This window comes from Marmota flaviventris, chromosome 9 (genome assembly GCF_047511675.1).
Source record: "Marmota flaviventris isolate mMarFla1 chromosome 9, mMarFla1.hap1, whole genome shotgun sequence".
NCBI classification, from domain to species: Eukaryota; Metazoa; Chordata; class Mammalia; order Rodentia; family Sciuridae; genus Marmota; species Marmota flaviventris.
Genome location: NC_092506.1, coordinates 117,261,188 through 117,275,031, shown reverse-complemented (window position 1 = coordinate 117,275,031; position 13,844 = coordinate 117,261,188). Strand labels below are relative to the sequence as shown.

Below are 13,844 nucleotides of genomic sequence, written 5' to 3'. Positions count from 1 at the left end.
CTGCCTGCCCGCCTGCTAGCTCCGAGTCGGCACTGGGAGAAAGTAACGGTCAGGGATGGAGCTGCTGCCATGACAACCCTGGCGGTCTGGGCCCGCGCGCGTCCGGGCTGCTCCCGGGAGGAAGGCGGCGCAGAGGCCGGGGGCGGCCTCTAAGCGTGGCGTCCGCGCGTCCCCGCGTCCCGTGCCGCGTCCCCGGAGGAGGCGGGGGCGCCGTCCGCCCAGCTCCCCGTGAGCCCAGAGCCTGCGCCGGGCGGCGCTCCGCGGGCTGGCGAGCGCGGGCCAGGCTGGCCGCGAGTTTCCGACCGGGCTGCGGTGAGGACATCCACGGACCGGAGGATCTTGGTCTGCACCGGCTGCGTGTCCCAGCTTGGAACTTTTTATCGCCTTCGGGTTCCAGATGCGAGACTTGGGGCTGGTTTATAAATATATCTATACATATGTGTGATCTAATAAAACATTTTCTCCTCTCCTTGAAGCAGGAGCTTTTTATGACATCTCCTTTATGTCAGAGACACTTGCCTTCTTTGGGTTATAAACTTTTGATGCCAGACCTCTGCAGAACGTGCCCAACTGAATCTTAAAGTAGCATCTTGAAGAGAGAGGCAGAAAAAGCGCAATCTGTGACCTTCATCCTTGCACCTTCCTTCTTTCTCTCCCTTCCCAGCTGTCTACCCCCTCCCCAGGGGAGCGTCGAGAAAGCTCTTTTTGGATGCAGGAGGGGGCATCTGGTTCTGCTAGGCTGGAAAGCTGAGGCAGGAATTGAGGAAGAATTATTAGACTCCGGAGAGCCTGGACTCTTTGCTTCTCCTTCTTCCTCCTTTCTGCTCCTGGTGTGCTCTCTTTTCCTTTCTGCCCACACCACTTCCTGAAACCGGCTGGTGTGCGTGGCGGGGGACCAGGACTGTGCTGCTGTTGAGTTCTGGGAAGTTGTGGCTGTCGAGGATGGGGGTCTGTGGGTACCTGTTCCTGCCCTGGAAGTGCCTCGTGGTCGTGTCTCTCAGGCTGCTGTTCCTTGTACCCACAGGAGTGCCCGTGCGCAGCGGAGATGCCACCTTCCCCAAAGCTATGGACAACGTGACGGTCCGGCAAGGGGAGAGCGCCACCCTCAGGTAGGGAGCTATCCTTCAAAGGGGGACTGAGTCCCTCGGACGTGGTTTCATGGGGAGGGGCTGAGGGAGAGAATGGAAGGCTCCTGTGGGCGATTGGAGCATGTGAGAGGGACTTTTGCAGGCCCAAAAGGTGGCAACTTGCGTCCTGTGGTTGATGATACCAGTTCTTTGGACAGGTTTGTCACTTGGTCTGGCTTTTCTGGTCTGTTATCTGGCCGGAAGTCTGCATTTGGAACTCCATGTATACATGGAACCATGACATGGCTAGATTCACTTTTGTGTGTGTACCAAGATAAAAACATGTGGGCATTGAAATTGAAATACTGAGTGGTCAGCCAGCCCCTTGGATCCTCTCTCCCAGACCAGGAGATATGTGATGAAGTGGGGTCATCCTCAGGATGGCTAGACTTGTCCCTTTCAGCGGGATTCTTAACAATTGAAGGCTTTGGAATTACCAGGGCCAGGCCATGGCCTGTGAAGAGTTTGCTGAAGATGCAGCCACTCATGCCAACCTTGTGTGATAAATTATGAGGGCCATTTTATTTTTTCCAGCTGGGGCAAAGGAGAGGAAACATGTAGCTTTTATGCAACGACATCACTTCTGTGTGAGAAGCACAATACAGAAGCTTTTTGTTTTACCTTAATGAGTTACAGAGAATCACTTACACACTCCAGGCAGAGGGGTGGAGATTCTTGGAATATGAACCTTTGGGGACTAGGCCCGCTGCAGCAGAGACTTTAATAAAAATGCAGCCACCACTTTCCACCAGCTCAGCAGATATCATCTTTTATCCCTTTAATGAGGCAGTCTGGTCCTAGGAGACAGATTCAGGGACGTCCCAGCTTAACTATGCCTCCCAATGTACACAGGGTGAATGCATTTGCCCTGCCTGTGACTTTGATGGTTATGGTGAAAATAAAACATTCTGACCCAGATTCTGTAGCCAAAATGCCTAGCTTCTGCAAGAGGAAAATGAGGGTGGGCTTTCCTTCCCTCTCTTCCTTTGGCTTTCCTTGTGGAACCCTCCCTGTGGAGATAAGCATCTCCCTGGGGAAAGAATGAATGCCTTTGGGAAACCAGCAATTCTTTTCTTGAACCCAAATGTTAAGTTTGCAACTTTATGATTCTTAGCTAAATCTTCTTTTGAGCTGGAGTACTGGTTCCAGATCCCTTGTATTCTGGTGCATGGAGGCCCAAGAAGGACAGATAAGGAAGGAGGACAGAGATGTCTTTCACCTACAGCAGGAAAGACAAGTCCTTCTGGTATGCCTGTCCCAGGCAAGAGTGTACTTATTTGAAGAGTTGCTTCAAATAAGACCCCTGAGTCTGATCCCTGGGAAACGACTCGTGGGATGTACATTTGCAGTGGACTGGTTGGTTCAAAGATCTGAGTAGCACATGGAGGAAATTTGGGCAAATATTAGTAGTCTGAATGGGACGTTAGTATGTATCTTTTTATCTTTTATCTTCTAATCTTCCACTGGAGGCACAGAGGTCCAGAGTTGAATAGGGACTCAGTGTTAAACTTTGCTAAATCATCTGGCCTCTTCTTGCCCCTTGGAATTAAAGCAGAAACTTAAAAACTTGAGCTTTCTGCTTTCTCTGATGCAGTGAAACAATTCTACCAGCAGAGGGCCAGCTTAGATCTACCATTTTTTATTAGCTAGTGGCCTGTTTTCATGATCTTCAAATCTAATGTTTAGCAGCTGGGCTTGGTAATGGGAATGGGAATAAAAAAGGAAAAGCTGAATACTTGATTTTTGTGCTTTGTGGGGAAAAAAACTTACATACTCAAATACAACTGTTATCTGTTACCTGATTTTGTGTTGTTGCTTTAAAAAAAAAAAAGTAAGCACATATCCTATGTTGATTTCTTGTCTTTTCTGTGCATTTTACCCCAGGAAGAGAGAAATCTAGCATATTGTTTCACATTTTAATCTCTTTCTATCCTCTAAATTTTAGCTTATGCAATCTTATCTCTTATGGCTTTCTTTCTTTATTTTTATCAGTGTCTTTATGTGGCATGCTTTTGCCTTATATTCATTTTCTTCCTTCTTTCTTTCCCTCATCACTTAATTCTTATTATTCCCTGATTTTTACAGATTTTGATTTCACTGGAGACAATGTATCTTCAAAGAACATAAACATCTCCTGCAAATTTCTGTTTGTTTCAGTTTTTGTTTAATACATTTTTGCTTTAGAGGCAAACAGGCACATTCTAATCTTAACAAAAAACTTACTTGTCAGTACTTGGAGGGAGAGCCCATGTTTCCAGTCATTGGAAATCCACAGTTTCCCTCAACCCCAGATAAATGTACTGATTTTTATTTGATGGTTCCTTTTGCTTTTAAAACCATGCTTATTTATGTATTTATTTTTGTCATGCTGGGGATCAAACTCAGGGCCTCACAAATGTTAGGAAAATGCTATGACACTCTGCTACATCCCCAGCTCTTTAATTCTTTAGCTCTATGGTCTCCTTAAAAGTGTTCATTGGGAATTCATTGCTTGGGAATTTAGTGTTCCAAATGCATTAAATATTCACAATTTGCTAAAAAAAATTAAATGATGTCTATTCCTATCAGCCACAGAAAGTCTTTTTAATATAACTGTCCTGGATCAAATTATCTCCAGTCTGTTTTTTAATGTTGAATGGAGTCAGATAAGAAGCAAAGTCCTAGTAGGAAAAGGAAAGGAATCAAGAAACCTGGGTCCATCTTCAAACTCTCCAATGAAAAATTGTACAGCTTAGAGGCGGAATGATTTCCTTCCTTTGGGATATCAGTTTTGTTGTGACAGGTCTTTGATTACACTGAGAGACATTAGGAAGTGATGTGCTAAAGACGACATTGAAGTTTTGAAACTCATTTTATGTAAGTGAGGCAATATTATCTTCTTCATAACTACTTCATAAGGCTACTTAAAAAGTAAAAATAATTATTTGAATATTGAGTTATTTAGCCTTTTTGGAAGAGAGATGATATGGAAAATGAAGGTGCTATTCACTATGGTTGAATTATAGCTTCTATGAATCTGATTTGAATTCATTATTACAAATGGGCCCTCTTGGCCAGAATCATTTCATTACAATTATCTTCTGTTGGGTTAAAAATGTTCTGTGCCTTTCTTTTAGATTAGATATAACAAGTATCTAGGAGTCCTTTGTCTGAATCAGTGCCACATCAGGAAAGGAGCCTAGCATCCTAAACCTATCAGCTGGCATCTGACACACAGATGCCCACCAATTGAACCTTCTTCATGAAGCTCTGATACCTCTAAATTTACTTTGGTTTTTCTGTTAGTCCACAGTATCTGAGTACATAGACATTTTGAGGGATACCCTAAAACAGTGGTTGTATTCACTACTTATGGATGTTTTACTCAATGGGAAAAGTTTCTGCCGCAGTCTGGCTGGGCACAATTCAGGATCCACTTGTCAAAAGAAACAAACTTTATTTTTAGAACCACACACGCCAAACAAAACAGCTCCTCAGGAAAAACCCTCAGAGCCCAACTGCCACCACCGGCTTCCCACAAGCCTCTCAACCTCCCCCACTCCTCCTGCTCTTGAGGCCAATTGGCTGGGTCACGTGGGCAGAGCCAAAATGAGTCCCCCAATGAGCAGCTCCATGGTCTGAAAGGGCAGGGAAACAGCCCAATGAGCATCACCGCAGAGGAGCCAATCAGTTGGTAGCTAGAAGTTGCTGGGGCCGCTGTGAGCCAATCATCAGCTGGCAGCTGGAAGTTTGCTGGCAGCTGGAAGTTTGCTGGGGCTCCTTCGGCTGTGGCTCTCATCAGTTTCCACCAACATGGTGATTTATTTTGTTATTTTTGTTTTTATTTTATTTTTCAATATAGGATAAAAAATTTGGATAATTCTAGCTTGTTGATATGGGATTATGCTTACAGGCTCATTTCTACCCTGTCCCAACATTTTCATTTGGAGTTCTGAACTAATCCATTCAGAACAAGTAGGTGAGGTTTAAATGCTGCCAAGGAATAATCTGAGTAGTGGGATTTTTCCAAAGCAACTTGGGCAATAGAATTCCTGAGTACAATGTTCTGTTGTCCACCTGGGTGGTTTTCTGTATTTTTCACTTGTCATCAGCAGTTGGTCATCTGGCTTAAATTTGGAAATTCAGAGCAGCCAGTAGATTATTCAAAACATGTGCATGACTTTTGAGTTTCAATGTTTAAGGTGCCTAAGCTAAATAAGGACTATACAAGTGTAAAGGCACTGTTCTTGAGCTAAGAAAATGGAGACATAAAAAGACTTACAAGCAGGCCCAGGTCCAGAAGAGCCCTCTCACTTGACTATGATAAACTGGTTTGCTCCTTGAAGTTACCTGGAATGCTTTCTAAAAATTCCACTTGAGGTTGGAGATATAACTTAGTGTGGTAGAGAGGATGCTTAGAGTATGTGAGGCAGTGAATTCATTCCACACCAAAACAAACAAACAAAAGACAAAGAATCTAATGCCAAACTCACAAACCAAAGAAATCAACATCTCTGGAGTTATGGGTATTTAATGTATCTCTTCCAGTATTTCCAGTTTAGAGCAAAGTTGATGAACTCTGTTCTAAAGCCTTTATGCCCTATAACATCTGAGCAAGGTTGGTGTCCAGGGTCTCTCCCTCCTCCCTACTGTCCACTAAAGTGTCCCTTCCATGCATTCAGCCACCTTATAGCTACATTAGTGCTCTAGAAAGTGCTAGGCTCAGGGCCTGGGTGCTTCAGTTTGATTCTCATTCTACCTCTCACTAACTACATAGCCTTGAGCACTTCAGTGTAATTGTATATAGAAGGGAATGATATCCACCAGACCTGTAATATCAGGTGAGACAAAGTATATGGTGTTGTTCTGTTAGTTTTAGAGCAGCAGTATATTTCTCAGCGGTATTCATGGGAGATTTGTTCAAGGGCTCCCTGGATACCAAAGTTCTCAAATGATCACATCTCATTTAACCTACGCACATCCTTCCAATATTTTAAATCATCTCTAGATTATTTATAATACCTAATACAATGTAAGTGCTATGTGAATAGTTGTTATACTATATTGTTTAGGCAATAATGACAAGCAAAACATCTGTACCTGTTCGATATGGATGCAATTAAAAATTTTAAATATATTTTTGATCTGCTGTTTTGCACATCTGCAGATATAATCCATGGATACAGAGGGCTGACTGTGTGTGTTAGTTGTTACTAGTACTAAATGGAACTCCTCAGTAATAATTGATATTCTCATTTTTTCCTAGTTTCATCTATTCTACCGTCTCCTTCTCCACCTACACACACACCTTTAAATTGTATTAGTTTCTTCCCAGTTCCACTCAGCTTCCTGCTTTTGGTTAAGAATTATTGTCATCTGGGTTCCAGCCACAGTTGCTACACCCCTCTTTTAACAGAGACACATTGTGGACCTGTGATTTCTTCATGTGTGATCACTGTTACATTGCAAGTTCCTGCATTTTATGTCTTATGTATTGAGTGCAGATATTGTACTGAGTACTAGGGATTAAAAATATTAAGTATTGGTGGGACTCTTTGAGCCATTTTAATGAGACCCATCCTCTTCTAATATAGTATTACCTTACAGCAATGAACTGCTTATATTTAAACAGTTTTATTCTCTTTAAAATATGATGCTGGGGCATTCAGGCATAACACTCAGGGACCTGAGGGCTGAAGGATTTTTGGATTCTACTCAAATTACTTGTCAGAGGGGACAGTTGAATCCACCAGTGGTTGCAATCTGATCTTAAACTACACACGAAGTCTTCAATATCCCTAAGGGCAAGACAACAAGCAGGGTGGCAGAGTTAAGAGGAATCTTCTTAGCAGCAGTAAAATAACACATTTGGAAGAGGAGGCTGTCATGTTTCTGCAGAGATTTTCCTTATCAGAGAAAAAGAGATGCATTGAGCAAGGAAATTCGTAATCCTGCCTGAGGACTTAGTGTGTCCCACATTGGCAAATGGCTTCAGGATCACCCAGGCCAAGATGAGTAGGGCTGATTTGAGTCTGTGACACTCTAACATCTCTGATTGGTAGGGATGTGTCTGCCTCCCCATACACATACCTAACATGTCCACAGTCCAAAGAAGGTAATGGAAGAAGCTGTTTTAAAGCATTAACAATGTAGGCCCCTAGACTGCTTGAACCATAGTGGAAAAACTCAGCAATTCTTATCTAAGCCCTTTAGTAATTATTTGGCCTCTTTTAGTAAATATGGCCCTTGGGTTCAGTTTAGTTCTGTCTTTCCACTTCCCTTCCTTCCAACTTCTGTTAAGGACTCTGCCCATGACCACCTTACTGTGTTTATCATGGCAAGCTATGGGGGATCCTGGTGTTAGAAATCTGATGGGATCCAAAAATGAGATGCATCAGAAAGGAAAAGCAAAGTAGCTTCTATTTGACCTTCCCAGGGGAGAACTTTAAAAATTGCTTTTTATTAACAGGGAGCTGTCTTCATAGTCATGAGATAAGAAGGAGGAATTACATCTTAAGACATCTGTAGACGTTTGCATTACCTATTAAGTTAGGAACTAAGTATTAGCCTTTCTTGATTTTCTTTTTTAAATACAGACAAGACAGCCCCAGATTATTCCAAATATGTTTGATTTTTGTTTGCCCTGCAGGAAGATTATTTTGCTGATGTTGCATTTAAGGAAATCAGAGCTACAGTTAGTGTGGAGTAGATGTTGGGGAAAAGGGTGGGTTCTTTTAATTTTGGTCCATTCTCCTTCCTTTCCTGTCTCCCAATAGTAACACCTATTTAGTATAGCTTATACCCTGGTGTATTTTTTTGTATAAGTGAAAATTTAAGCTCCAGTGTCTAGTCTGCTCAGCACTTGCCCCGTCTAGATCTGCACTTTGTTTTCCTTGTAGAGAAGGTGAAGAAAGGAAAGGTTTGACACTTTCATCACTCTCCCTATAGGATAAGACCACAGGCCCTTTAATAAAACTATCAAGGCCCTGGGAGAGGAAGTGGGGTGCTTTTAAAACAAAAACCCTATTATCCATGATTTAATGTATGTCATATGCCTTTATAAATGACCTATCATTTAATGTAACTTTCAAAATATTACAATCCCAATTAATGGCATAGGAAATTGAGGTTTAGGGAAATTAAGCCACTTGCCTTTGTTCACATAGTTATTATGTGATAGAATTCAGATTTGCTCCTAGAAGACTTTTCTGCTTCTTCTCAATTACATAATCTACCCTGCCCTCCCTGATATAGAGACCAGAGAAGGTTTCCATGCACTCTGAGCAGAAACAAATAAAAGGTTTCTTTCTTTTGCCTGGACACATATTGGATTGAAGTCCAGGAAACCTGCATTTAAGCTGAGTGTTTTAATTGTCTTCTGTAGAATATTTAGGGTCTCCTTTCCCTCATCTGCACTTAAGTAAATGTTGACCCACCTTCTGGAGCTAGAAATAATGTGTGCTGGGAACACTGCACAAAATGATGGTCACCAAAGGGTTCAGCACACCGTAGAGGGGGTCATTGGTGTTCCTGGTTGTGAACCTACCCTAAATGTCCTACTATCCACTTATTTACCTCCTACTGTATACACAGTACTTCAAAGGGCCTGTGAACTAAAACAAAATAATCTAATCAGGTAATTTGTTGGGAAGAATCCACCATTGACAGTTGTGAAGAAATGAATGATCCCAAAGTATAGAATAAAAAGAAGTAGTTTCTTTAAAACCTAAAACATTTCAATCTGTAATCCTTCTCCATTTTTATATTCACATTTTAATTTAATCCATTAAGGTTGTGAAAATACCCACTGGCCTTCTCCTCACCTTGCTGCTGATTCATACTCTAGAGAAAATCATGCGACCTATTTTAACCTCCTTTTCCCTGGAAACGGTACATTTTCCTTAATCAAAGAGATGCTGAAGGACTTGACCTGGCTTCCCATAAAAGTGCTGATCAATAAAGTTTTTAAAAATTGGTTTTGAATATTAAACATTTTCGTCAAGTCTAAAGATTTATGATAGCTCGGTTAACAAAGTTTCATTGTATATTGGGAACAAAGAATGTTATAAGTGGTTGTTAAGTTTTTTGGCTGGTCCACTGAAGATGATTTAACTCACAATTACCCAAAATGCTACATACTAGCAATGAAGAATAATATGAAATAATGTTGTTGTAGAAGTAATTACACAAAAGAGAAAAAATGGATATGATAATTTTCTATTTATTGTGAGTACTGACGCTGAAGAAAAGTAGGTGTAATTAGAGGAAGATAATATGGAGACATTTTCTCAACGATATTTCTGAATACTTTCAGAAGTTTTTGGAGTTTGTAGTATTGTTTCTATTTGAGCCAAATTTAATTTTCAGATGCATAGCGCTCACTCTATTGGATCCAAGCCCACATCTGTCACAATATATTTGTCTGATGGTTGGAGGTGTTTTGATAAACATTAACAAGGAAGGGAAGAAAGACACAGGGAATGAAAGATAAAAAATGCAAAGACACAAGAGAGGAGAAAGGGGAAGAGAGATTTTCTGAAGGTATCAAAGCAGAATTGAACAAAGATAAAGGAAAGAACTAAGGAGCAGGGAAATGTGTATACATGTAGGGGACAAAAAGCTTCCACTGGCATTATTGAATAGTCAAAGGTAGAAAATAGATGGAGGAAAGAGAATGGAATGATAAGAATCACTGTTAGCCACCTGCCAAGATTCTGGTGTCCAGGACACAGGGTCATACGCATGTTGATGTCCAGTATCTGCAGAGCCAGCAGAGGCAAGAGCAATTTAAAGAGGAAGTTTCTGCTCATTGCTAGCTCTATCAGAAACTCGCTTCCCACCTGACCCATAGCTGTAAATCTTCTTGCCACTGAGTCCTAGTCCATGTCTTGATAATGTATGCTGAAGCTATACCAGACTCTGGGAGATCAGGCACCCTGGCTTGTCCTTCCAGGACCTCCCCTCAGAGTGACTAGAATTGCCTTTGACCCCACTTGTCCCAGCTAAGTGGTTAAGTGACTTTTGAATGCTTACTGTTTGTCTGCTAACCAAAATTATTTATTTTGCAGACTTCTTCAACAGTGGTCAAGACCAATTCACGCTTACTCCTGTCTGTTCTGCTCCTTTACAATTAATTACATAGTTCATTCTCAGATATATGGCTTGCTATATCAGTTATTTGTCTACCTTGACCACCCAGTGATGCCATCCTGACATAAGGCTTCTTGCTTACTGTTTGGCTGGTTGGAACTTCCCAGGGGGATATAAGGAGAGCCACTATCTGTATATACAGGGAATTGAATCAGTTCAGTGTTTGATCAGAGTGGCCATGCTCACATTGAGATATTGGTTGTAAGTCACCTTGTGTAAGAGCAAGGAATTATAGTACTCAAATTTATACTCTCCTGTGCTTTTTATACTGTCTCTAGAGATATTCCTATTCTCATTGTCATTTCCTTTGCTTCTCCCATGTCGTAAATGCATTATATCTCTGGGTCCCCAGTGTTCAGTACAATACCTAATGCATAGTAGGCACTCCAAGCTTTTTAAAAGGAAGTATTAACTTCTCCTTTACTTCTTTCTTTTCTAGTTTCTCCCCTTTTCACATAGACACACTGGTGCACTCACATACACAAACGCACTGACTTCTGAGCTATCTATTCTAATGGAGATATTTTCACCATTTTGAAGTAATTGGGAAGTCGCTGAAATTACAACCAGAGATTCTGGCATTTGAATTCTGGTTGAGATAATGATCTCTCCCTAAATGGTTGGTATATAACTTGTCCTGTCTCTTGCTTGTTAGAATTGCATTTTTTTGTGAATTTCACAATATTCTTAAAGCCACTGGCAGGAAATGCTGAGCAGACGCCAGGGAGGCTTGCTCCTTCCTTTTCACTATGTTTCCATAATCAAGGATGGCACATTCTGGAAGAGTGTCTGCAAACTTTAGAGGATAGAAAGGCCACAGTGAGTAATCTCTTAACATTCCAGTGGGCATCTTGGGATGAAGGGATTTATGGACCCATTTTCTTGGCTATCTGAAGTGCCACAGCTTCTGTAACAAGCGCCCACTGTGATGCCTCTGAACGTGCCTCAGAAGCATGCTTCATGTTGCACCTGTGCAGTGCAAACAATTTATAGAATGCTCTTGATTATAAGCTCTGGTTTACAATTGGCAAGTCAATGGGTGCTTAGCGAAATGTAAGATAAAGTATAACCTCTATCAAGAGGTGAAGAACAGCAACTTTACAGTCCAAAAGACTCATTTTGAATCCCAAATCTACTACATAAGTAATAGCTGCATGTGGTTGGATTCCATTTCTCTAAGCCTCAATTTCCTGATTAAAAAGACCAGGGACTATATACCAACTTCACTGAGTCGTTGGGTGAGAGCAAACGACATTGAATTTGCAAAGAGCTAAAGTCTGATACTGTAGCAAGCTTGCAGTAAACAATAGCTACTTAAAAAATACAAATACAAAAAAAAAAAAAGCCAAAACAGAAAAGTAGGTTATAGTCATTCTTCAGTATTCATGGAGGATTGGTTCTAGGAACCCTTGGGATACCAAAATCTGTAAATGCTTAGGTCTCATCTATAAAATGCTGTAGTATTTGAATGTAAACTACACATATTCTTCCATGTACTTTAAATCATCTTTAGATCACTTATAATATCTATAAAATGTAAATACTATGTGAATTGTATGCTATATTGTTTAAGGAATAATGACAAGAAAAAATTGTTTATATGTTTAGGATATGTGATTTAAAAATATTTTCAAGCTGTTATTGTTTGAATATGAGGATTTGGATAATTGTTCTGAATGTATAATTTAAACAACCAACACTTGTTTAGTGCCCACTGTATGCCAAGCACTACTCTAGACAGTGCAGACATTTTAAAGTTGAATTAATTTCAAGCTCTCTTCTCTAATCATTCACATATAGTGAATATGTTGGCAGAACATAGAGCCCATAAATCAGGAAATGGGGAGGAAAAACTAGGGAGAAAAATAGAGGGAGGCAGCAAATTTGTTTTAAATACAATACACCCAAATTAAGTGTTCATGTCAATAAATTTGAACACATATATTCACTCATGTAACTACCACCCTACAAGGTAGAGAGCATTTTTATCACCCCAAAGTTCTCTTCGTGCCTCCCTTTTTATTGTAAAATATACTTAACATAAATTTTATCATTTTAGCCAATTTGAAATGTACATTTCAGTAGCATTAAGTACATTCATATTGCTGTGTAGCCATCATCACCATCCATCTACAGAACTTATTTCACCTTTGCAAACTGAAATTCTATATCCATTAAGTAATAACCAACCATTCTTCCTTCCCTGTAGCTCCTGGAAACCACCATTCCATTTTCAGTGTCTATGATTTTGACTATACCTCAGACATGTGGTGCCATGTGAAATGTGTCCTTTTGCGACTGGCTTGTTTAACTTAGCATAATGTCGCCAAGGTCCATTCCTGTTGAAGCATGTGTCAAACTTCCTTCCTTAATTAAGACCAAATCATTGTCTGTACTTCATTTGTCCATCCTTTGATGAACACTTGTGCTGAATTCACTATTCTAAATAGTGCTGCCTTGATCATGAATGTAGAAATATTTTTGAGCCCTTGCTTTCAATGTTTTTTTTTTTGTATTATGCCTCAAAGTGGAATTTTTGGATCATATGATAATTTTCTGCTTATTTATTTGGGGAGCTACATATTGTTTTCTGTGGTAACTGCACTGCTTTTCATTCCCAATTAGCTGTGCCTAAGGGTTTCTGTTTCTGTACACCCTGGCTGACACTTTTTGTTTTCTATTTTTATTTATTAATTTTTATAATAGCAGGTGTAATGGGTTGAATTGGTATCTCATTGCAATTTCAACTTGCATTTCCCTGTTGATGAATGATGTTGATATACTTATTGACTTGTATAAAGTATTCTCTTTGGAGAGATGCCTACTCAAGTTGATTGTCCTCCTGCCACTTGTTTTTATAAAGATAAGTTCTTTGTTGTTGGGTTGAGGGTTTTGGGATTCTGGATAGTTAATTTTTTATCAGACATATATGACTTGAAAATATTTCCTCTGATTCTGTGGGATGCTTTTTCTCTATGTAGATAGTATGTTAAATGTGTAATAGTTTTCATTTTTTGCTTTAGTTCATGCATCCCCTGCCCCTTTGGGTGCCTATGTTTCTGATGTCATATCCAGGAAATCACTGTCCTCAAATTGGATGTCATGAAGCTTTGCCCTGCCCCCCTTTTTTAAGTTTTAGATTTTATGATTAAGTCCAATGTATTTAAGTTAAATTTATATGAAGTAGGAGTGGAACTTCTTCATTTTGCATGTGGATATCTAATTTTCCGAGCACAATTTTTTGAAAAGACTGTCTTCTCTTCATTGAATGGTCTTTCAACAAATGGTACATTTGTTGAAAATCATTATAACAAAGGATTATTTATATGCATTAGTCTATTAATCTGTCTTTATGCCAGGTCAAGGCTCTTTTGATTTCTATAGCTTTGTTTTAAGTTTTTAAATCAGGAAGTGTGAGACCTCCAATTTTGTTCTTCTTTTTCAAGATTTTTTTGTGATCTCTTGCCATTTCACATGAATTTTAGGATAGATTTTTTTTTTCTATTTCTGAAAAAATAGACATCATTGGACTTTTGATGGGAATTACATTGAATCTATAGATCACTTTGTGAATGCTGACATCTTTAC

The 13,844-nt window shown here is 40.1% G+C and overlaps 1 protein-coding gene across 3 annotated transcripts in view; it reads left to right on the top strand.

Annotated features, from left to right (window-relative positions):
- Positions 1 to 942: 942 nt before the first annotated feature.
- The window catches only part of Opcml (opioid binding protein/cell adhesion molecule like), a 536,087-nt gene continuing 523,185 nt past the window's right edge, over positions 943 to 13,844 (top strand). For all 3 annotated transcript variants that reach the window (XM_027945504.2, XM_027945503.2, XM_027945501.1), the window contains exon 1: positions 943 to 1,109. In XM_027945504.2, coding sequence (XP_027801305.1) covers positions 943 to 1,109 — 167 coding nt within the window. The remainder of the gene's footprint in view (positions 1,110 to 13,844) is intronic.